General features: G+C 41.9%; 1 protein-coding gene across 1 annotated transcript in view; it reads left to right on the top strand.

Moving 5' to 3' along the window:
* LOC145408248 (proteasome activator complex subunit 4B-like) overlaps window positions 1-25934 on the top strand; it is a 212521-nt gene that overhangs the window by 79704 nt on the left and 106883 nt on the right. The window contains exons 11-14 of the mRNA XM_080279014.1: window positions 35-124; window positions 16011-16229; window positions 21115-21213; window positions 21801-21938. Coding sequence (XP_080135140.1) covers window positions 35-124; window positions 16011-16229; window positions 21115-21213; window positions 21801-21938 — 546 coding nt within the window. The remainder of the gene's footprint in view (window positions 1-34; window positions 125-16010; window positions 16230-21114; window positions 21214-21800; window positions 21939-25934) is intronic.

The raw sequence follows: 25934 nt of genomic DNA, 5'->3' as shown, positions 1-25934 counted from the left end.
ACTTTGGCTTTACCATAATTTAAAATTATTGCAGGTGACATTCCAGTTTATCTACACTTTAGTCACCCTAGTGCCTCTTGTTGACTGCTCATCTGCAATTGAGGAATACACAGACTTAACAGAGGTAAGTGAATATGTAATATAGTCAGTTTTATATGTTACAGTTGTTATATAGTTGATAATATTGTTTGATTTTTATTATTGAAATGTCTATCTATCTATCTATCTATTGCCAGACTCCTCAGTCCCGTTTGGGGTGGCCACAAACAAATCGCCTCCAAGTCGCCCTGTCCCCCGCCATTTCACTGCCCTGCTCCCAACTCACACCCCCTGTCTCATATACCTCTCCACCCCATCCCTCCATCTCATCCTCGGCCTCCCCCTCCCTCTTCCCACCTCCACCTCACTCACATACACTCTCTTCGTCAGTCTTTCACCCTCCATCCTCTTCACATGGCCAATCCACCTCAGTGTGTTCCTCATAATGCTTCCTATCACATCCACACCACAACGCTCCTTTATATCCTCATTCGGCAGCCTGTCTCTCCATGTGACTCCACAGGCTCCTCTTAAATAACTCATTTCCACTGCTCTCACTCTTGACGTGTGTCCTTCCAACAACGTCCAAGCTTCACTTCCGTACGTTAGAGTTGGTATCACAATACTGTCATGTAGTAACTTTTTCACTTCCATGCCCACTTCCTTGTTTCTTATCACTGCTTTCAAAGAACCAGCAACCTTTCTTCCCTGCTGTACCCTTTCAAGCACTTCACTCTCCAAACCTCCATCCTTACTTATCACACTACCCAAATACTTAAACGTACTCACATTTTCCAATTCCTCACCATCCAACCTCGCTGTACATTCACTGACTTCACCTCTCTCAAAGACCATCACTTTACTCTTCCCTACATTCACCTTTAGATTCCGTTTCTTACATACTCTCCCAAACTCATCCACCAAGCCTTGCAGCTCCCCTTCATCTTCACTCAACAACACAGTATCATCTGCAAACAACAGTACAGGGAGTTTCCAAACACTATCCTCTCTCACCAGGGCCACTCCAACATCCACTACCCTGCCTTGTACCTCTTTTATTACCCCATCCATGTACAGATTGAACAACCATGGAGACATGACACATCCCTGTTTCAACCCAACTTTCAAAGAGAAAAATTCACTTAGTTCACCATCCACACGCACTGCAGCCTTCGCACCATCGTACATACTCTTCACAGCATTCAACGACTTCCCATTTACTCCATATGTTCTTAACACTTTCCACAGTCCTTGTCTATCCACCCTGTCATATGCTTTCTCCAAATCCATGAAAGCCGCATACAACTTCTTTCCCTTCTCTAGAAACTTTTCCACTAAGGATCTAAGAATGAATATCTGATCTACACAACCTCTTCCCTTCCTAAAGCCTCCCTGTTCTTCTCCAACTAATTTCTCTGTTCTTTCTCTAACTCTGTCAGTAAGTATCCTACCATACACTTTTCCTATTATACTAAGAAGACAAATGCCCTTATGATTACCACACACTTTTTCCCCTTTTCCCCTGTACAAGGGAATAATTATACCTGACTTCCAGTCCTCTGGGACTCTCTCTCTCTCTATACTGTATATACATATATATGTATATACAGTATATATATATATATATATATATATATATATATATATATATATATATGTATGTATTCACTCTCATCTTAAATGTCAGGACGAACTGCCTAGCCCCGGGCTTCTACACTCCTCATGGGGCAATATAAGATTGGATGATGCATGGATATATATATATATATATATATAGCAGCCGTGGCTCAGTGGGTTAGAGCGCTCCGCTCTGATCGAAGGGTCGGAGGATCGAATCCACCCAAGGGTCATTAGTAGACATGAGGAAGGGCATCCGGTCATAAAATGCTACACGCTCCAGTCCAAAGTCCTCTACCCAGGGGCAAGCCTTAGCCCTTCGGTGATACCTGGTGTAAAAAAGAAAATAAATAAAAATAAAAAGTAATCCCTGTACTATCCGGATGCCCACTTTCCGGACACCCCACTTACCAGACATTGTGGACCTGGACCTTCAGATCCCAAAAATGGCTAAAAAAAGAAAAAAAAATCCCCCCCAAATATGATTTTTTTGCCACCTTAATTTGAAATTGCCACAGAGCTCCGAACAGCTGTTTACACCATGGCCCCTTCACCTGTTCCTTCCTCCCCCCTCCCCTGTCAGGGTTGCCATTTGGTATTTTTCATCACCAAATGTGGGCCAATTTGGTAATGAAAAATTTGTTTGGTAATGTATCAGAATAATACAGTACATTACCAAATGGATTTTGCACATGTATGAGGATACACAGGATGGAGATGATGGATTGTCTGCTCTCTCTGATTAATTTGCTAGTCTACATAGTGTGAAAATAATCAGCATGCTGTTAATTATGAGGAGAGTGATTACATGTATTTCCACTTGTATCTATCTATCTATCTATTGCCAGACGCCTCAGTCCCGTTTGGGGTGGCCACAAACAAATCGCCTCCAAGTCGCCCTGTCCCCCGCCATTTCACTCCCCTGCTCCCAACTCACACCCCCCTCTCTCATATACCTCTCCACCCCATCCCTCCATCTCATCCTCGGCCTCCCCCTCCCTCTTTCCCCCACCACCTCACTCACATACACTCTCTTCGTTAGTCTTTCACCCTCCATCCTCTCCACATGGCCAAACCACCTCAGTATGTTCCTCATAACGCTTCCTATCACATCCACATCAACACCACAACGCTCCTTTATAGCCTCATTCGTCAGCCTGTCTCTCCATGTGACTCCACTGGCTCCTCTTAAATAACTCATTTCCACTGCTCTCACTCTTGACTTGTGTCCTTCCAACAACGTCCAAGCTTCACTTCCGTACATTAGAGTTGGTATCACAATACTGTCATGTAGTAACTTTTTCATTTCCATGCTCACTTCCCTGTTTCTTATCACTGCTTTCAAAGAACCAGCAACCTTTCTTCCCTGCTGTACCCTTTCAAGCACTTCACCCTCCAAACCTCCATCCTTACTCATCTAACTACCCAAGTACTTAAACGTACTCACATTTTCCAATTCCTCACCATCCAACCTCGCTGTACATTCACTGACTTCACCTCTCTCAAAGACCATCACTTTACTCTTCCCTACATTCACCTTTAGATACAGTATATAATTAGTATATAATTAGGGAAGAATAAATGGTAGCTTTACGAATTTGGTAATGAAAAGTTAAATTTGGTAATGAAAATTGAGGAGTTTGGTAACGTGGCTGTTGCAATCTGGCAACTCTGTTTCCCCGTCACCAACACTCCAACAGTCACTGCTTAACTTTGATCGCGAGTGGATGCTTATTTGCAGTGGATGCCACACGTGCTCTTTTTTTGTGAATAAACTGCAATACCTCACCAGTAGACCACATGGGAATTTACAGTGGTGTGCAATGTCAAGAAATTAGAATTGAAAGTGCAAAGGATTAACTGTGGAGTGCAAACTGGCGGTTGAAACAGGCATGGTGCAATTAACAATGTGCAGTGTTAAACAATTATAACTCACAGTGCAAAGAATTACTGTAAGTGCAGCACAACACTGGATTACTGTACTTGCTTCAAGAGCATTTTCACCACTGCCAATGCCTTAAGAAGGCGGCTACAGATGTGCTGTAAGTACCCTGGCTGAGGTACAGTCACTTCTAATTCCCCATTCTTTGGTTCCTTTTCATTTATTTCATGCTTTATGGCCATTATTGGTGTGAATAGGGTCTTAAATAGGCTTAAATAGGTGCTATGCATGTCCAGTAGGGATTTATTTAGGTGGCGCTCAAAGTTAGGGTGGGTTAGGGACCTTAAGTACCAGTCCAGAAGGCAGGTGCCCACTTTCCGGACGGGACCACTTTCCGGACATGCCTTTGGCTCTGTTACATCGGATAGTGGAGGGATTACTGTATGTATATATGTTGTCATCATAATCATCATTATCAAATCCTGTGTTGCCCCATGAGAAGTGTAGGAGCCAGGACTAGGCAAGTTGGTCCTTACATTTAAGATGAGAGTGACCAGCCTCTCTCATCCCTGAGTGGCATTACATGAGCAGTAAACCCCAACCTCCCCTTGGATATAAGCCTGCACAGGCTCAGTCCGATTGAAGAGCTTTAATTACCCACTAAACCACCAGGTACCATAATTTGGTTATATGGATACCACCCAGCATAGTAAATGGTTTCCTGGTGTACAGGAAACCATTTGGCTTGTCACTCAGTTTATAGTCACCCATAGACAAAAGGAAGAGAAGAGAATGAAGGAAAGAAAGACAGAAGAGGAAGGAAGAAAGCAAAGGGAAATCACCCAAGAGCAGCACAACATCAAGTGAGTGGATGGTGAGCTCCCCCACCTACCGGTAGATATATACAGATATATATATATCATCATCATCATCATCAGCTGTTCAGGTCCACTGCAGGACTGGCCTATCCCTACCGAAACAGGGACGATACAGCCAATGTATCTCTACCCAGTGGCTTAGGCTGTCTGGTAGAGACTGTATGTAGGGTGAGAAGTGCTTGTGAGTGTGATTGTGGTGTTGCAGTGGCTTTGGATGTGTGTGTAGTCTGTGAACCAAGTGCAATCGGCCCACCTTAAGCCAATTGGGTGCAAGCTTGCTTGTATGCGACACTGGTTCAACCACAGCACCCCTTGGGTCAGCCAAAGTAGCAGGTGGCTTGGTGAACACTTCCCAAAGTTTTTACATCTCTGGCGGTAGGCAAACCCCTGCTCACCAGCTTGCAAAACGCACACTCTACCACTGTACCACAGAGGCTCCTGATATATTTATATATATATACAGTAACCTCTCAAATAACGCGAGGGTTAGGTCGTGTTAGTTAAAAATGTGTTAGTTAAACATAAGTTTCCCATAAGAAACAATGGTAATATTGGGGATTACGTTCCTGAACTCTGGGAAAGTCTGTCCATTTGGGGAGCTATGATACTCTAAACTTAAAAGCAACAATACTAATATGAAAGATAATCCACGTAAAAAACAAAAACTTTATATTTGGGGAGAAATACACAACATTTGAGCCCTAGTTGGGCCGAAGTGTTGTTTACTTCTCCCCAAATACATACTGTATTCTTTTTTTATGAGAATTTTCTTTCAATTCTGCTTCATTCACGACATTGTGAATGTTCCTCAACGTCATTAATGCATTAGTAGGTCATAAAAACACTACAGTAAAAGCAACATTTTCATTACAGTAAGTAGGTCACAAACAATAACAGCACAGCCTCACTTCATCTGTGCATCACTCGTCATCTGCTGCTGTCCCTCCTCCCCCCTCTACCCCACCTCCCGTCACTCCCCACCCTAAATTTGTTGTCCATCCTCGCTCTGCTGTCCTTCCTCTTCCTCTTCCTCTTCCTCTGACTCCCGTGCTTCTGATGATGAAGATAACTCCCTTAAGTTTTCTGTCTTCTTCATAAAGAACTGCTCTATCTTGGTCTGAGTGGTTTTCTTCTTTCTGTTCTGCAGCATCATGTTGTAACAACTTAGATCTTTCATCACTTTCCTAGTCAAATTTTGTCCAAAAATGAGCCAAATTGCTCTGAATGGGGCCAAACTTCATTTTCGAATAATGTAGTTCGAATAAAACCGCTTTAAGCAACAGGCAAATAAAAAATTGTATATATACATAAACTGCCATACACAGTCTATCAGCTCAGGACTGTCCAAGGCACGCGGGGCTAATTTGAAACCATCACGTACGTGTAAAGTCGCGTTAAATGAAGAAACCCTTTTTAGTTAAACATATCTCCATAAACATTTGCTCGTGTTAAAACGAAAACACGTTTTTTAAACTCGCGTTAGTTGAGAGGTAACTGTATATATATATATATATATATATATCTATATCTTAACAAGGCATATGGGGCTGATGGAGTCCCTCCTGTTGTCCTCAAGAACTGTGCTTTTGTTTACACCCTGCCTAGACTTTCGCCTTTGTCTTTCAACTTGTACCTTTCCTTCTTGCTAGAAGTTTGTTCTTATTCAGCCAGTCCCAAAGAAGGGTGACCATTCCCAACCCTCTAACTATCGTCCAATTCTTTAACATCCTGTGTCTCAGAAGTTTTCGAGTCTATTCTTAACAGAAAAATTTTAAAGGAGTAGTTGCAAGGAGAGTGGAAAGGTTACAAGAGGATGAGAAAATGGCAGAGTATAAGAGAGAAGTGGAGGAACGATTGGGCAAATATGAATTGGAGCAGATGGGAGACGTGGAAGGTGTGTGTAGGATATTTACAAAAGAAATATGTGCAGTATGTGATGCGGTGTGTGGAAGGAAGAGAAGACGGAGGGGGGTGCAAGGAAAAGCGTGGTGGATTGAAGAGGTGAAACAGGCTGTGGCACAAAAGAAGAAAGCATACAATGAATGGATGGGAAATAGGGGCGTTGAAGAAGTGGAGAGGCGGAAGAGAGAGTTATATGTAGAAAGAAAGAGAGAGGTGAAAAGATTAGTAAGAGAGAGTAAGAAGAGAGTGGATGAGGAATTTGGAAGGAATTTGAGTGTAAAGTGGAGGGACTGTAAGAAAATGTTCTGGAAAGAGGTGAAAAGAGTAAGACAGGGTGGAAGTGAAGTTAGCAGGGGAGTGAAAGGTAAAAATGGTAGATTACTAGTGGAGAAGGGAGAAAAAGTGAGCAGATGGAGAGAACACTTTAAGGATTTGTTGAACGTAGAGGATGGAAGTAAGGCGAGTATAAGTGGCTGGGGAATGGCTTGGGGAAGGAGGGAGGTGAGAAGACAGGAAGAAATCAGTAGGATAGAAGTTGTGGAAGCAGTGAAGAAAGTTAAATCGGGGAAAGCCCCAGGAATTGATGGAGTGTGTGGTGAAATGCTGAAGCATGGGGGAGAGATAGTAGTAGAATGGATGTGGAAGATGTGCAGATTGGCCTGGGAGGAAGGTAGAGTCCCAGAGGATTGGAAGTCAGGTATAATTATTCCCCTGTACAAAGGAAATGGGGAGAAAGAAGTGTGTGGTAATCATAGGGGCATTTGTCTTCTTAGTATAATAGGAAAAGTGTATGGTAGGATACTTATTGACAGAGTTAGAGAAAGAACAGAGAAATTAGTTGGAGAAGAACAGGGAGGCTTTAGGAAGGGAAGAGGTTGTGTAGATCAGATATTCATTCTTAGATCTTTAGTGGAAAAGTTTCTAGGGAAGGGAAAGAAGTTGTATGCGGCTTTCATGGATTTGGAGAAAGCATATGACAGGGTGGATAGACAAGGATTGTGGAAAGTGTTAAGAATATATGGAGTAGATGGGAAGTTGTTGAATGCTGTGAAGAGTATGTACGATGGTGCGAAGGCTGCAGTGCGTGTGGATGGTGAACTAAGTGAATTTTTCTCTTTGAAAGTTGGTTTGAAACAGGGATGTGTCATGTCTCCATGGTTGTTCAATCTGTACATGGATGGGGTAATAAAAGTAGTACAAGGTAGGGTAGTGGATGTTGGAGTGGCCCTGGTGAGAGAGGATAGTGTTTGGAAACTCCCTGTACTGTTGTTTGCAGATGATACTGTGTTGTTGAGTGAAGACAAAGGGGAGCTGCAAGGCTTGGTGGATGAGTTTGGGAGAGTGTGTAAGAAACGGAATCTAAAGGTGAATGTAGGGAAGAGTAAAGTGATGGTCTTTGAGAGAGGTGAAGTCAGTGAATGTACAGCGAGGTTGGATGGTGAGGAATTGGAAAATGTGAGTACGTTTAAGTACTTGGGGAGTGTGATGAGTAAGGATGGAGGTTTGAAGGGTGAAGTGCTTGAAAGGGTACAGCAGGGAAGAAAGGTTGCTGGTTCTTTGAAAGAAGTGATAAGAAACAGGGAAGTAAGCATGAAAGTGAAAAAGTTACTACATGACAGTATTGTGATACCAACTCTAACGTACGGAAGTGAAGCTTGGACGTTGTTGGAAGGACACAAGTCAAGAGTGAGGGCAGTGGAAATGAGTTATTTAAGAGGAGCCTGTGGAGTCACATGGAGAGACAGGCTGACGAATGAGGATATAAAGGAGCGTTGTGGTGTTGATGTGGATGTGATAGGAAGCGTTATGAGGAACACACTGAGGTGGTTTGGCCATGTGGAGAGGATGGAGGGTGAAAGACTGACGAAGAGAGTGTATGTGAGTGAGGTGGAGGGGGGAAGAGGGAGGGGGAGGCCGAGGATGAGATGGAGGGATGGGGTGGAGAGGTATATGAGAGAGGGGGGTGTGAGTTGTGAGCAAGGCAGTGAAATGGCGGGGGACAGGGCGACTTGGAGGCGATTTGTTTGTGGCCACTCCAAACGGGATTGAGGCGTCTGGCAATAGATAGATAGATAGATCTTTCCTATCATAACCTTCTTTCTGATCTCCAGTATGGGTTCTTTCAGGGACTCTCCACTGGCGATCTTCTCACCTACCTTTCAGACTCCTGGTCATCCTCCTTTCGGGACTTTGGCGAAAGCTTTGCCATTGCACTTGACATCTCTAAGGCTTTCGATCGAGTCTGGCATAAATCTTTAATTTCCAAACTGCCCTCTTACGGTTTTTATCCTTCTATCTGTGCCTTCATCTATAGCTTCCATTCTGGTCGTTCTATAGCTGCTGTTGTAGACGGCCATCGTTTTTCTCCTAGATCTATCAACAGTGGTGTTCCAGGCTCTGTCCTATCACCAACTCTCTTCCTTTTATTCATCAATGATCTTCTAAGCTGCATATCAAACCCTATCCACTCGTACGCTGATGATTCCACCCTTCACTGTTCCATTCGGTTCCCGCAACGTCCATCTCAGCAGTTGCTTCAACAAACAAGGGATGAGGCTATGGCACGCCTAATGTTTGACTTGGCTCGTATCTCTGACTGAAGTAAAAGTAATCTTGTTTTTTAATGCATCAAAGACTCAGTTTTTGCACTTATCAGCCTATCAAGGTCTTCCACAGGAGTGCCCACTAGTGTTTGTTAATATCCAGCTCAATCCTGCATCATCCTTGAACATGCACACATGGGACTTATCTTGGAAAGATCATGTTGCATCTCTTGTAAAGTCTGCTTCCAAGAGATTGGGTGTGCTAAGCCGACTCCGTGCCTTCTTTGCCCCTGCACGGTTGTTGACTTTATGCACGGGTTTTTGTTCGCCCCTGTTTAGAGTGCAACTCTCATGTGTTGGGAGGCTCCCCACATGCAGCTCTCTGAGTGGAGTGGAGTCAGGGGCTCTTCATCTCATCACCTCTCCTCCTCTTACTGTCTCCCTTCAATCTCTGTCTCTTTGTCGCACTGTTGCCTCTTTATCTCTTCTCTGTCGCTACTTCAGTGATTACGGCTCCTCTCAGCTGTCTGGTTGCGTCCCTCCACCTCTGCGATGGGTGGGTGGCACCCATCTGGCAACGAACTTTCATCTCTTTTCTGTCCAACTCTCTAGTGCAAGACTTGACCGTTGCTCCCAGTCCTTCATCTGTGCAACTGGTCGGCACAGGAACTGTCTCCCTTTGTCTGTATTTCCTACTTCCTGTGATCTCCGGTCTTTCAAAAGCTGTGTGCCCAGGCATCTCCAAATGGATGGATCTTGATTTTTTTTTTTTTTTTTTTTTTTTTTTTTTTTTTTTTTTTCAAGGAACACTTTACGGGCTCAGTCTTTGGTTCCTTCTTCCTTGCATAAAAAAAAAAAATTATGTATGTATTGTCATGGACATGCTTACTAATTTTTGTGTGAGCTCTGCGCTTGGCAGGGTTCAATTGTTTTGTGTTTTAATTGTTCTGTAATAAGTATTCATTATGAACTCGTTTATGAATTTAGTAATTCTCCAGTTTTGTGTTTATAATTATATTAACTTTAATATATTTTGTAGTAAGGTTGAAATTTTATATCATACAGTAGTTTGCAACATCTTAAAAGACCAATTGGTAACCTTGGGTAACTGATGGAGTCGAGGGAGGGAGCTGTTCGTCTGTGGCTCACTCCTTGACTGATCTGTGTGGTGTTAGTAACCCCTGAGACGAACAGCTCCTGCCTTCTGTTTCCTCGATTGTGTACAAGTGGTCCAGAGGTTTACTTTATTTCATGTGGTCACCTTACAGCTAAGTTTATTGCTTAACCTTACATTTTAATGTTTATGTATTAGGGTATTACTGTTCTGCTTAACCAGTTAGGTTTTGTGAATTAGAAAAAGCGAAGTTTCTCCCATTACTACTGCAAGCTTGTTTGGCAGTGTTAACCTTGGTGAGACTATTTAATGATTGTATAATGTGTAATATATATCAAACTTTTTGCTCAGTTTTATATTCCTAATATGATTCGTTCACTTTTTACGGGTTACTTGTTTGGCCATGTTACAATTAGAATGTTCGTCCTCTAGACAGTAGAATTCGTAACATATGGGGGCCCGACCGGGATAATTCTGAAGCCTTGAGTGAAGCTTTTCTTCGTTTTGCCAGACGTTTTCATTCCGAGTAATGGTGGTTTGAAGAGTCTTCTCTTTCTTGTCATTGTTTTGATTTTGATTTACTTTGGCATTTCTATAAGTTATTATGGCAGTATTTGATTTAGCTGAATTTGTTGCTGACCCTTCATTGCCATTATTACAGGATGTAGTTTTGAAAAAAAGTGATTGGGTTTCGCTTGCTACTTATTATGAAATACCATTTGATAGTAAAATAAGGAAAGAAGAACTCAAAAGGATAGTAATTCAAACATTAGTGTCTAGGAATATACTTCCTAGTTCTGCTTTAACTTTGTGTGATACAAATCCTGTGGGTGAAGGTGGCAGCCATGTTTCAGAACTGATTGCTTTGAGGAAGTTGGAATTGGTTGAGGCAGCTAAACAGAGGGAAGCTTCACAGCGACAGAGGGAACATGAGAGAGAACAAAGGGAGCATGACCTTAAGAAGTTACAACTAGAGTTAGAATTAAAAAGGGAAGGTAATATTCAGGTTCAGTTTGATGTCAGTAAGCATGCCAAGTTAATTCCGTCATTTGATGAGCGTGATCCTGAAGAGTTTTTGCAATTTGAAAAGATTGCAAATAGTTTAAAGTGGCCTATGGAGAACTGGTCAGTTCTGGTTCAGACGGTATTGGTCGGAAAAGCAAAGACCATTTTTATTAGCCTTTCAGAAGAAACATGCAAAGATTACACCAAGGTTAAGGAGGCAGTGCTCAAAGCTTATGATTTAGTTCCGGAAGCTTAGAGACAAAGGTTTCGGAACTTAAGAAAGGCAGAGTCAGAAACGTACGTTGAGTTTGCAGCAGAGAAAGAGAGGCTATTTCAGCGATGGATTAGGTCTAGAAATGTAAAAAATTATGATGACTTAAAAGAACTATTCCTGTTAGAAGAATTTAAACGTTCAGTGGCTGCTGACATCAGGCTGTACTTGGATGAACGTGAGGTGACCACTTTGAGTAAAGCTGCAACATTAGCAGATAATTATGCTTTAACACATCGTACTAAGCTTAAACCTCAGAACCGCTATGGACAAGTTGGCAGGAGGCTGGGGGGTTGTGAGGAGTCAAGTGATCAGGGTGATAAGCTTAAAGAAACTCAGTCTGTTAGCAAGGTCTTAGCCAGTTTGCCTAAGAATACTAAGAGTTCAGGATCAAGAAAAGAACCAACTGTTTTAGGATCAGTTCATGCTTGTTATTACTGCAAACAACCAGGACATGTCATTGCTAATTGTCCAAAGCTGGCAAAAAAGAATGCAGCTAAAGCAGAATCTTCCCTTGTGATAAATACAGTGAAGGAAAATGGTGCCACTGCTGTAGCTTCCTCAAGTGATAATACTGGCTCATTTGGTCCATTGATGTTTATGGGATTAGTTTCAAGTGATAGCTCGTTAGAAATTTCTTACTCATTTCAGATATTAAGGGATACCGGTGCATCACACAGTGTGGTAGTTAAGAGTGCTGTTCCATTGATAGAAAACTCTTATACTGGTGAGCACTTGGTTCTGAGGGGTGTTGGTGGAGTTGACACTGTTCCCTCAGCACGAATTTATATAGAGTCAGATCTTGTGCAGGAATATATCACTGTAGGAGTTCAGGATTCTCCCCATCCGGATGATGGCTTGACATTTTTGTTGGGCAGTGACATAGCTGGTGGTCGTCTGGTACCTGATCCTGTAGTAACCCTTCTACCCTGTTGTCATTATCCAACAGAGCAATTAGAAAATAAAAATCCTTATCTTTTTCCTAGTTGTGCCCTAACTAGAAGTATGACTATACAGGTGAGTCCTCTCCTGAGGATGAGGCTGTAGAAAATGAAGATGATCTTGGACTTGACCTTAGTAATTTGTTTAAACAAACAAGTATTAATGACTGTGACGAGATAAAGAATTTACCTATGACGAAAGAAATGCTTATTAGAGCACAACAAGAAGATCACGACCTGCTAAAATGTTTTCGTCAGTCATATGATGAGGTAGACTCTCCTTCAAGTACCTGTTACTTCACTCGTTCTAACATACTTATGAGAAAGTATAGACCAACAGATGTACCTGCTAATGACCAGACTTCCGTTTTGTACCAAGTTGTAGTTCCAACTGTCTACCGTCAGGATTTAATAGATTTAGCTCATGATGGTCTAGGCGGACACTTAGGAGTTCGTAAGACTTGTAGCAAGTTAATGAGACATTTCTTTTGGCCAAAGATGAAACGAGACGTCTCAGAGTATTGCCAGACATGTCACACATGCCAACTGGTAGGGAGGCCTAACAGTGTTATTCCACCAGCACCTCTCAAGCCCATTGAGGTAGTGAAAGAGCCATTTAGTCATATTATAATTGACTGTGTAGGTCCATTGCCAAAAACTAAGAGTGGAAACCAGTACATTTTTACGATTATGTGTGCTACCACTCGGTATCCTGAATGTATTCCTTTGAGGAAAATTTCTGCTAAATTAATTGTTAAGGCACTGACCAAATTCTTTACTCAGTATGGTATACCTAGATCCATTCAGTCAGACCAAGGCTCGAATTTTTCAAGTAGTCTCTTTCAACAAGTGATGCATGAGTTGTCTATTAAGCAGTACTTTGCTACAGCTTACCATCCTGAGTCACAGGGCGCTTTAGAGCGTTTTCATCAGACTTATAAGCAAATGCTGAGAAAGTATTGTCTGGAAGCAGGGAAAGAGTGGGATGAAGGGATACATCTGCTTCTGGGTAAGCAGGAATCTCTTGGTTATGCCCCATTCGAGCTCGAGTATGGACATGATATCAGAGGACCACTCAGAATAGTCAAGAAAGTTGGGTATCAGAGGATAACACTATGCCTCTTTTACAATATGTGCAAAAGTTCAGAGACAGGTTAAATCATATAAGAAATTTTGCCAGAGAAAATTTGAAGGGTGCACAGGAAACCATGAAGGAGATTTTTGACAGGAAAGCAGTAGAAAGAAACTTTAATCCCGGTGATTTAGTACTAGCTTTTCTTCCTTTAGCTAAGAATGCTCTTCAGGCAAAGTATTTTGGACCATACCGAGTCAAAGAAAAGGTTGACTCTGTGAACTATGTAATAGAGACTCCTGATCGTGGAAGAAAGGGAACGTCGGGTACATATAAACTTACTGAAGCCATACTACTGTAGAGGAGGAGGACAAATCATGGTACAGCACGAAGTGGAAGTTGAAGATCCAGAATTCTTTGAAGCTGATCCCCTTAAGCTATGTAACAGTGAGCTTTTGTCTAATTTTGGTCCTAAATTGCAGCACCTCTCACTTCGGCAGTCAGCAGATCTGGTGAATCTGATGAGGGAATTCAGAGGGATCTGCGGTGACGTTCCTAGGCCATGTCGTGGTGTGATGCATGACATCATCCTACTGGACCACACCAAGCCAATCAAGCAAGCCTCTTACCGAGCCAACCCTTCCCAGAGAAAGAAGCTTCAAGAGGAGGTATCGTTTTGATCTCCCATGATCTGGCGGAACCTAGCGACAGTGAGTGGGCTTCGCCATGCTTCCTTGTTCCAAAGCCAGATGGAAGTATGAGACTGTGCACCGACTACCGTCGCGTGAATGCCGTTACTCTGCCATATTCATTCCCTTTACCCCGACTGGATGATGTGATTGATGGAATTGGAAAAGCAGAGTTCGTTACTAAACTGGATTTATTGAAGGGCTACTATCAAGTTGCACTGACAGAGAGGGCTAAGAGGATTTCTGCCTTCATCACGGCAGATGGCTTGTATCAGTATAAGGTCATGAGTTTTGGCTTGAGGAACACACCTGCCACCTTCCAACGTTTGGTAAACAACGTCATCAGAGGACTGGAGGGAGTGCAGGCTTATCTGGATGATTTGGTGGTGGTTTCATCTACTTGGGAAGAACACATTGAACGACTCGGGGCACTGTTTACTAGACTGGCTGAGGCGGATCTTACCCTAAATCTTGCAAAGAGCGAGTTTGGACGTGCTACAGTAGTATTCCTGGGTCACGTGGTTGGGAAAGGTCATATTAAACCAGTCGACGCTAAAATAGACGCCATTCAGAACTTTCCACCACCTTCTGACCGCAAGTCTTTGTTACGTTTCCTGGGGATGGCTGGATATTATAGAAGATTTTGTCCAAATTTTTCTCAGGTTGCTGCTCCGTTAACTGACCTCTCTAGTCCAAAGAAGATTTTCAAGTGGACAGCTGAATGTCAAACATCATTTGAAAACATCCGAGCCTTGTTGTGCACTGCTCCAGTGCTGATATCTCCAGACTTTGAGAAACCCTTCAGTCTGCATGTGGATGCCAGTGATTCAGGAGCGGGTGCTGTTTTACTTCAGTTTGGAGAAGATGAAGTTTTGCATCCTGTGTGTTATATGTCAACCAAGTTTAAGAAGTATCAAAGGAACTATGCTACCATTGAAAAGGAGCTCTTGGCATTGATACTAGCTTTAGAGAAATTTCATGTTTATGTAAGTAATGCAAGGTATCCAGTGATTGTTTACAGCGATCATAATCCACTGAAGTTTCTAAACAGAATGAAAAACAGAAATCAGAGACTAATGAGGTGGTCATTGTTGATTCAGCCATACAATTTAGAAATAAGGCATATCAAGGGGCAAGAGAATATCCTGGCTGATACTCTTTCTCGTGTTTAATACACTGAACTGTAAAGCTATATTCATAGGTACTAGGTTCATCTGGACTATGATTTAATTTACCAGTAAATTTTATCTTAGGGGGAAGGTGTCATGGACATGCTTACTAATTTTTGTGTGAGCTCTGCGCTTGGCAGGGTTCAATTGTTTTGTGTTTTAATTGTTCTGTAATAAGTATTCATTATGAACTCGTTTATGAATTTAGTAATTCTCCAGTTTTGTGTTTATAATTATATTAACTTTAATATATTTTGTAGTAAGGTTGAAATTTTATATCATACAGTAGTTTGCAACATCTTAAAAGACCAATTGGTAACCTTGGGTAACTGATGGAGTCGAGGGAGGGAGCTGTTCGTCTGTGGCTCACTCCTTGACTGATCTGTGTGGTGTTAGTAACCCCTGAGACGAACAGCTCCTGCCTTCTGTTTCCTCGATTGTGTACAAGTGGTCCAGAGGTTTACTTTATTTCATGTGGTCACCTTACAGCTAAGTTTATTGCTTAACCTTACATTTTAATGTTTATGTATTAGGGTATTACTGTTCTGCTTAACCAGTTAGGTTTTGACGAATTAGAGAAAAGCGAAGTTTCTCCCATTACTACTGCAAGCTTGTTTGGCAGTGTTAACCTTGGTGAGACTATTTAATGATTGTATAATGTGTAATATATATCAAACTTTTTGCTCAGTTTTATATTCCTAATATGATTCGTTCACTTTTTACGGGTTACTTGTTTGGCCATGTTACAATTAGAATGTTCGTCCTCTAGACAGTAGAATTCATAACAGTATGTATGTATATATATATATATATATATATATATATATATGTTGCACAGTATATATTTATTAATTTTCAATAGTCTTTACTGTTTGTTGTTCTTTGCAGGTAGAGCAAGAAGTCTGTATGCAAACTGCAGGCTTTGAAGATTTTGTTCTTCAGTTCATGGATCGATGCTTTGCTTTGATCGAGAATTCCACTTTGGAACAAATTACCCAGCTGGACAGAGAAACTGAAAAAATGAACCGAGAAGAGAATATGCTGGAGATGGGACTCTCTTCTACCTTTTCTGCAATCCTCACACAAGCACATCCCAGTATATACCAGGTGATTATGTGAGAGAAGAGTTGTGGACAAACATGGAAGTGTGCATGGAAACGTTTGAAAGGAATGAGAGTGTTTTTGCTTGGAAATATGAATGGAAAAGCAGAGAATGTGAAGGTGGATGGAGTAGTTAGTGAGTGAGTTGTGCCTGCTGAGATGGATGAGAATGGCAGTGAGTGAGTTGTGCCTGGAGGGGGTTGGTGATAGGCAATACCCTCTTCAGGCACAAAATGATCCATAGGTATACATGGTGAGTAATGAGAAGGGTGGGTGGTGAACTGAATGAACGGAAAGCAATGATTGATTATATGTGTATGGATGAGAAGGTGTGTAATGGATACAAGAATGTATAGAGGTTGGGGGAGTGGACTTTCTTACCACCACTTGGTGGTGGTCAGAATCGAAGTCCAAATGAATTGGAGATATAAAAGAAGGGAAGGACAGGAGGAAGTAGTTCATACACGGAGGGTGGAAAGGTTACATGAGGACGGAAAAAAAAGGCAGAATATAAAAGGGAAGTGGAAGAGCGATTGGGTAAATATAGATTGGAGCAGATGGGAGACATGGAAGTTGTGTGCAAGATATTCATAGAAGAAATCTAAGCAGCATGTAAGGTAGTGTGTGGGCTGAAGAGAAGACGAAGGGGTGTGCAGGGAACAGCATAGTGGGATGAAGAGGTGCGAGAGGCTGTGGCACAAAAGAAAAAAGCATATACAGTAGTGAGTGGACGAAAAACGAGAGATGGAAGAGAGAGTTGTATGTTGAGAGGAATAGAAAGGTGAAAAGATTAGTAAGAGAGAGTAAGAAGAGAGTGGATGAGGAATTTGGAAGGAACTTGAGTGTAAAGTGGAGGGAATGTAAGAAAACATTCTGGAAAGGGGTAAAGAGAGGTAAGACACGGTGCCAAAGAAATTAGTTTGGGAGTGAAAGATAAAAATGGTAGATTACTAGTGGAGAAGAGTGATAAAGTGAGCAGATGGAGAGAACACTTGAGGGAATTGTTGGACATAGAGAATGTAAGTAATGCAAATATAAGTGGCTGGGGAATGGCTGGGAGAAGGAGGGTTGTAAGAGAGGAATAAATCAGTAGGATGGAAGTTGTGGAAGCAATGCAGAAAATTAAAATGGGGAAAGCTCCAGGAATTGATGGAGTGTGTGGTGAAATGCTGAAGCTTGAGGGAGAGATAGTAGTTGAATTAATGTGGAATATAAGCAGATTGGCCTGGGAGGAAGGTATAGTCCCAGAGGATTGGAAGTCATGTATAATTATTCCCCTGTACAAAGGAAAAAGGGAAAAAGAAGTGTGTGGTAATCATAGGGGCATTTGTCATCTAAGTGTAATAGGTAAGTATATGGTAGGATACTTATTGAGAAAGGTAGGGAAGTAACAGAGGAATTAGTCGGAGAAGAAGAGGGAGGTTTTAGGAAGGGAAGAGGTTGTATAGATCAGACACTGATTGTTAGATCATTAGTGGAAAAGTTTCTAGAGAAGGGAAAGAAGTTGTATGCAGCCTTCATGGATTTGGAGAAAGCATATGACAGGGTGGATAGACATGGATTGTGGAAAGTATTAAGAATATATGGAGTAGATGGGAAGTTGTTGAAGGCCGTGAAGAGTATGTATGAGGGTGCTAAGGCTGTATTGTGTTTGGATAGTGAACCGAGTGAATTTTTCTCTTTGAAGGTTGGATTGAAACAAGGATGTCATGTCTCCATGGTTGTTCAGTCTGTGTATGGATGGGGTAATAAAAGAGATACAAGGTGAAGCAGTGGATGTTGGAGCGACCCTAGTGAGAGAGGGCAGTGTTTGGAAACTCTCTGTACTGTTGTTTGCAGATGATACTATGTTGTTAAGTGAAGACTAAGGGGAGCTGCAAGGCTTGATGGATGAGTTTGGGAGAGTGTGTAAGAAACCGAGTCTAAAGATGAATGTAGGAAAGAGTAAAGTTACGGTCTTCGAGAGAGGTGAAGTCAGTGAATGTACAGTGAAGTTAGATGAGGAGGAAATGGAAAATATGAGTACATTTAAGTACTTGGGTAGTGTGATGAATAAGGATGGAAATGTGGAGGGCGAAGTGCTTGAAAGGATACAACAAGGAAGAAAAGTTGCTGCTTCCTTGAAAGTAGCGATAAGAAACAGGTAAGTAAGCATGGAAGTGAAAAAGCTACTACAGTTGATGCCAACTGTAACCTATGGAAGTGAAGCTTGGACCTTGTTGGAGGGACAGAAATCAAGAGTGAGAGCACTGGAAATGAGTTATTTGAGAGGAACATGTGGAGTCACATGGAGAGACAGACTGGCCAATGAGGAAGTGAAGGAGCGTTGTGATGTGGATTTGGATGTGATAGGAAGCGTTAGGAGAAACACATTGTGGTGGTTTGGCCATGTGGAGAGGATGGAGAGTGAGAGACTGATGAGGAGAGTGTATGTGAGTGAGGTGGAGGGGGGAAGAGGGAGGGAGGGGTGAAGGATGAGATGAAGGGATGGAGTGGAGAGGTATATGAGAGAGGGATGTGTGAGCTGGAAGCAGGGCAGTGAAATGGCGGGGGACATGTTGACATAGAGGCAATTTGTTTGTGACCATCCCTTACGGGATTAAGGCATCTGGCAGTAGATAGATAGATAGATAGATTATGATTTAGGAGTACTGTAATTTGCCTGAAAACATTGATTGGGGTTTAAAAAAAGATTTAGCTATAACTTTTCACACTGTTGAAGAAAAAGATGTAGAGAATATTAGAAAGAGAAGTATGGAGCTTAGCTTTCAGTGAGTATGTAATGTTGATTATAATATTCTTTTGATTAATAAATTAGTAAAATATAAGAAAAAAAAAAGTAATAAGTACACCTAACCCCCACTATTTGACAATATGTTCTCTAAAAAGTGTTTGAATAACAAATTGGTCAAATGACAAACCGATTTTTCTCATAAGCTTGTTAAGAAATGGGGGGTTAGGTTCCTTACCACCTTTGTCACTCAAAAAGTATTCAATAAAGATGGAAAAAATATTGGTAAATGTGAACAAAAGTTACACAGGGATTTTAGCTGTTTTCTTATAGACCTACATTCTCAGGGAAGATTATTTTAGTATTGCATACATCTCAGATGATTGACATTTGATTTTTGTTCAAATAAATATTGGAGAACAAACAAAATATACCTACTTAGCAGTATTAAAGAAAGCCACCTGAATGCCTTCGATAGAGTGTTTATTGCTAAACTCGCCGACTGGACATGGAAGCCTAACAGGAAGCGCTGAAACCTAATGGAGGGGTTTCGCCCCCATGACCCCCAGTACCTAACCTAGTGCAAACTAAGATGTGCATTCCGTAAAACTGGCGCCAAAATAGTATCGTGCGTTAAGAGCTTTAGTTAATCATTGTTGCAGTCGTTACCAGAGTTGCAATTTGGTAATGAAAATTTGTTTGGCAGTGAATCAGCATGATCCTTTCCCAAATACCAAACAGATTTTTAACCCATGGATTGCGAGCCACAGCTCAGACTTGGTAGTGTTGTGTTGTGAGCCACAACTCAGACTTGGTAGTGTTGTGTTGTGAGCCACAGCTCAGGCTGTGCTGGCCGTGCATCACCGTAAACAACTCAACCCCTACTCAAACTTACGCATGGCACTACGCAGAGACGGAGAGAGAGAGATTTCTTTTCTTTTCATCAGATGATGCCCTGGATGTTTATCTTCAAGTTTATAATAAACAAAACAAAAATTTTTTTTTTCACTACTCCGGTACGTAAACTTACGCATGGCCCTATGCAAAGATGGAGAGAAAGAGAGAGAGAGAGATTATTATTATTTTCTTTTTTCACCAGATGATGCCCTGGATGTTTATCTTCAAGTTTGTAATAAACAAAAACTATAAAAAAAAAAACTTTTCCTTTGTTTTTTGCACACCACGGGGTGGGATAAACAGAAGGTAACTGCGCAATCCACTGGTTAACATGTATGAAGATACAGAGGATAGAGACGGTGGTTTGTTTGCTGTCTTTGAATAATCTGCCAGCCTACATTGTGTGAAAGTACCGTAATCAACATGCTGCTAATTACAAGGAGAGTGATTATTTCCACGTGTATATATATAATTAGTGAAGAATAAATTCTTGCTTTAAGAATTTGGTAATGAAAAGTTAAATTTGCTTGTGAATACTGAGGAGTTTGATAATGTGGCCCAGTTCAGATCTGGAAACCTGATCGTCACCTGACCATGCGATGGCGAAACACTCATTGAGGTTGGTGAGCACATGACTGCACTTGACAGGGGTAATAGTAATGGTCTTGGTTGAAGCCATGGTGATATTGCAGTATTCTATGAGACCAAAAAGAAATGCAGGCAGATGAAGAGGTGACCGATCAGCAGGGCAAACCGCAGGAGACAGGCAGCTCAGCCGGTCTGTCTGGCGGCGCGCAGTTTGAATTGTCTAATTGGCGGAGATAACCATGTCGAACAACAAAAAAGGGTATAGATTTATAAATGTCGAAACAGTTAATTGTTGAATAACGATCAGTTGAAAAACGAGGGTGTATAAGGTAGCACCCATGAACTGTTAGTACTGAGTGACCTAACATCCTGCCTACCACCACTGTTGCTTACACATAGCTGCTAGAAAATTGTATCTTTCATGACCAGCAGACCGTACATTGAAAATTCATGCAGTCTGCATACAGCATTTCTTAGCTGGCCCACTATTGAAAAAACTTGGACATATTTACCATATTTTGTAGTCTGCTGTGCTTTGTCTATACTGTATGTACTACCGCTCCCCTCCTCACCTTTCCCTCATCTAAACCTTTTACTGTTTTACTGTAGCACTTTGCCCTTCCCACCACTCATCACTGCCCCCTTATAAATTCTAACCTTGTCTTACTCATACAGGCTGCCCTCCAGCGCCTGCAGACGTTCATCAAGGGGAAGATGATTGAAATTCACGTTGCTGGTAAATTTGCTGCCAACATGTGTCGTTCAGCTGTCAAGGTTAGATTAAAACTGTACCTCCAGTACTGGTAATAGTTCAACACTGCATGTTTGATATATTCTGGAATGGAGATCCACACAGTAACCCACAAAGAAGGCATTGCTTATTTTCATGGTTGGTTGCGATGTGAATTTAAAAAAAAAAGTGCTTTGTGTAAAAAATAACTTTGAAATTCTACGTAGGTGCCCTTTCTTATATTTCTTTATTTCCTTCTTTTATGACATGAAGTTCATTGCATCATTTTTGTTTGGAGTATGCTGAAATTCAGATTTTGTATTAAATTTTTGCCCTTTTTAATATACTATGAATATTACCATTATGTTTATTTCAGTGCAGTGGATGTCACTGAATATTAATTTAGCTCCCGTATTGCAGTTTTTCCTTTCCTCACATACTGTAAAATTTTGTGAATATTTTTGTACAGTTATCTATTTCTGGGTAATGTTTTATGATTTTTGGATTAGGAAGTATGGTTTATGTTTGTATGTGGATTTTATTGTGTATTTATTTGTTTATTTGACTTTTCTTGTATCGTTTTGTGTTAGTATCTTTGTGGATATTATTGTATGGTTCTTTGTATCTCCAGGTAAACCCTCCAGAGGCACTAAAGCTGTTTGTGCCAGGTGTGTGTCGGTTATTGATGGCACTCACAGACAATGAAGAGATTCAGAATGAGGAACACCTTGATGATGAACTGCTCTTCAATCTGCTTCTACTGTCTGAGGTAATTGTAAAACAGCAGTAGCCAGTGAGTTGTTGGATAGATGGATGTGAAGCTCTACTTGGAGTAAGATTTATCTAGCCAGTGGATCTCGGATCCCGGGGACCTAAATGATGAGTGAATGGAAGTGTGGTCCATTCGTTTGGGCAAACATTAGCTAGTATCTCATTCTGTTAATTTTTTTCTGGCTCTACCTCACCCTACCTCATTCCACCTCAGAACTGAAGAGAGTGTACTGAGATGGTTTGGTCATGTGGAGAGAATGGATGACAGTAGAATGGTGAAAAAGTTATATCTGAGTGAATTTGGAGGAGGGAGGAGGCAAGGTAGGCCAAGAAGAAGGTGGATGAGTGTGTGAAGAAGAGAGGTATGGAAGTTGATGAGGCTAAGGGACTGACAAGAGACTGAGCTGGAAGGATGAATTTTGTGGGGAGAAGCAAGGGCTTTGGCACCACTTTTTAATGTGACAGCGTTTAGATTGGCTCAGTCACATAGGTATATGTGAAGCTACAGATTATTGTGAAATTTTTTGGCCTATCTGATGGAGCAAGGATTTTGGGGGCTTGAATGGTGAGTGAATGGTAGCATGGCCATTTGAATTGGGCAAACTTTGGCTCTCTGGATGCTGCTACTCCTCATCCTGCCCTGGGGTGGGAAAGGAGGTCTGGATGATGATGATGATAATTATCATTTTATCATAATCATCATCATAATCATCATCATCCAGACTTCCTTTCCCACCCTAGGGCAGGGTGAGGAATAGTAACGTCCAGACAGCCCAAATTTGCCAAATCCAATGGGCCACGCTTCCATTCACTCAGCATTCAGGGCCCTGGAATCCTGGCTTTATATGGTACGCCAAAAACATTCACCACGTACTGTAGCCTTGCATAAACGTATCCGATAGAGTCAGTCCGGACAATGTCACATTAAAAAGGGGTGCCAAGTCCCTAATCATGCGCTTCTCCTTACAATACTCATCCAGCCAGCTCAATCTCTTGTCAGTCTGCTAGCCTCGCCAACTTCCAAACCTCTCTTCCTTACACACTCATCTGCCATATCCCTCCGCCTTCTTCTTGACCTTCCTCACCTCCTCCCCTTCAAATTTGTTCAGATATACATTTTTCACCACTATTGTTATCCATTCTCTCCACATGACCATAATATCTCAGTACGTTCTCTTCGATTCTGGTGTCCACAGACTTCCTCATTCCACATCTTTCACGAATCACATTATTTCTTATCCTATCCACTCTCTGTACTCCACGTACATTCCTCAGCAGTCCCATCTCCATTGCTCTCACTCTTGACTTTTCATTTTCATGCCACACCATAGTCTCACATTCATATGTTAGAGTTGGCACTAACACTCCTTCGTGTAAGCCTTGTGCAGCTGCAACACTCAGGTCTGTTTCTTGTCAAGGCCTTCATTGCACCAGCTACGTTTCTTCCGTGTGTCATTCTACTTTCCACTTCTTTGGCACATTTTCCCCTCTTTTCTATCACTGTACCCAGGTATTTGAACTCTCACCAATTCCAGTCTCTCTCCATTCACTGTAACATCACACTGGGAGTCACCTTTTCTGTCATTAACCGTCACTTTACTCTTTTCTCCATTTACTCTTAAGGCACGATGCTCACAGACATCAGCAAAACTCTGCACTAGTCTACCAGGTTCTTGTCTGGTATTTGCAAGTAGTACTGCATTATCAGCATACAACAAATTTGAGATATTCCATCCATCGCCATTCATTACCAGTGTCATTCCCCTCTCCATTACAGGTGTTTTGATTTCTTTCATCGCCTTATCAATGTATTGAAGAACCATGGGGACACCACATAACTTTGTTGCATGCCCAAATTGATCGTGAACCAATCACTTAGTTTTTTTTTTTTTTTTTTTTTTTTTTTTTTTTTTAACATGTCCGACTCTGGGCAAAGGCTTCAGGGCTTATTTCTTGGGGGACAGTGACCTATCCCAAGGCCCAGTAGTCCACCTACACCTCCACATGTTACCACTTTGGCACTAACACCCACCATCCATACTGAATACATGCTAGGGCTGTCTCATACAGTACTGGTGTACTGGTATTAGCGGGGGTATTTTTACAACATGTCGGCAGATCATCTGGTAGATCAGGAAAGTCTGCTTTTAGGACATTCAGATCCTTAAACTATTCCCTTCCCCAGCCGGGATTCAATCCTGGGTCTATTAGGACTGCAGGCCACCTCTCTTCTGATTCAGCCACCGCCTCCCCCATCATAAAAACTCTTCACAGCACCTAGCAGCTTACCGTCTGCACCATACATACATAAAACCTTCCACAGTCCTTCTCTGTCTACTTTGTCGTATGCTTTTTCTAGATCCATGAATGCCATAAACAACTTATAGTCCTTCTCACAAGCCTTCTTCATTCTCTGTTTTATTGTAAATATTTGATCCACACATCCTCTGCCACTCCTAAAGCTACCCTGTTCATTACTCACCAGGACTTCTGATATCTCTCCTACTTGCACTATAATAATCCTTCCATGTACCTTCCCAACCCCACCCAATAAACTTATGCCACGATAGTTCTTGCACTCAAATACAGGGGTATAATCAGAGCCTTTTTCCACTCTCCTGGCATAGTTTCACTCATCCATGCCTTCATACACATCTCCAACAAGCACTTCATTTCGCTGTCTCCACTACACTTAATCATTTCTGTCTATACCTCATGAGCCTCAGCTGCTTTGCCATTTTTCAGCCTTTTCACAGCATTCTTCACCTTTGTGAGTGTCACATTTCCTATCACTGCATTCCTTTTCTGCACACCCCCAAAACGAATTGTGTTTACAGTGGCTGTGCTCTCTCAGTTCCCATTCATCAGGCTTACAGTGGCTGTGCCCTCTCAGTTCCCATTCATCAGGCTTTCAAAATATTCTTTCCATCTGTTCCTTACTTCATCCCCATGGGTTAATAATCTACCACTTACATCCTTCACACTTTCACATTTCTTTCTGCTGTCACATCTACATTTCCACACGTCTTTCCAGAATATCGTTGTACAGTATTTTCAGAGTAATTTGCTTTCATTTTTCTTCCTAGATCATCATTTACCTCCTTTTTCATCCATCCATCCATTATCCAATCCTACATTGCCCCATGAGGAGCGTAGGAGTCCGGGGCTAGGCAAGTTGGTCCTGACATTTAAGATGAGAGTGACCAGCCTCACTCGTCCCCAAGTGGCATTACGTGAGCAATAAACCCCAACCACTCCTTGGATATAAACCTTCACTGGCTCAGTCCGATTGGAGTGCCGTAATTACCCACTAAACCACCAAGCACCAGTATTTGGTTATATGGTTACCACCCAGCTTAGTAAATGGTTTCCTGGTGTACAGGAAACCGTTTGGCTTGTCACTCATTGTAGAGTCACCCACAGGCTGAAGGAAAAGGAAAGAATGACGGAAAGAAAGACAGAAGAGGGAGTGTAAAGTCACCCACAGGCAGAAGGACAAGGAAAGAATGAAGGAAATAAAGACAGGAGAGGATGGAAGGAAAGAAGGATGGAGGAGAGGAAAGGGCAGACACCCGAGAGCAGCACTACATTGAGTGAGTGGATGTGAGCGCCCCCACCTACCACAAATTTTATATCTTTGTTTATTAACCCATGGATTATTGGATTGGGCAAACTTGGGCTATCTGGATGCTGATACTCCTCACCCTGCCCTAGGGTGGGAAAGGAGGTCTGGATGATGATGATGATATATTGATTGATTCTTTTTTAATGCAAGGAAAATTGGGCTGAGTAATGATGATGGTCTGTCTGTTTGTTTATTGCCAGACGCCTTAATCCCGTACTGGGTGGCCACAAACAAATCGCCTCCATGTCGCCCTGTCCCCTGCCATTTCACTGCCCTGCTCCCAGCTCACACCTCCCTTTCTCATATACTTCTCCACTCCATCCCTTCATCTCATCCTTGGCCTCCCCCTCCCTCTCCCCCCTCCACCTC

This window comes from Coenobita brevimanus, chromosome 76 (genome assembly GCF_032717465.1).
Source record: "Coenobita brevimanus isolate Jiangsu-jjx chromosome 76, ASM3271746v2, whole genome shotgun sequence".
Classification (NCBI taxonomy): Eukaryota; Metazoa; Arthropoda; class Malacostraca; order Decapoda; family Coenobitidae; genus Coenobita; species Coenobita brevimanus.
This window is presented reverse-complemented; position numbering and strand designations above follow the sequence as displayed.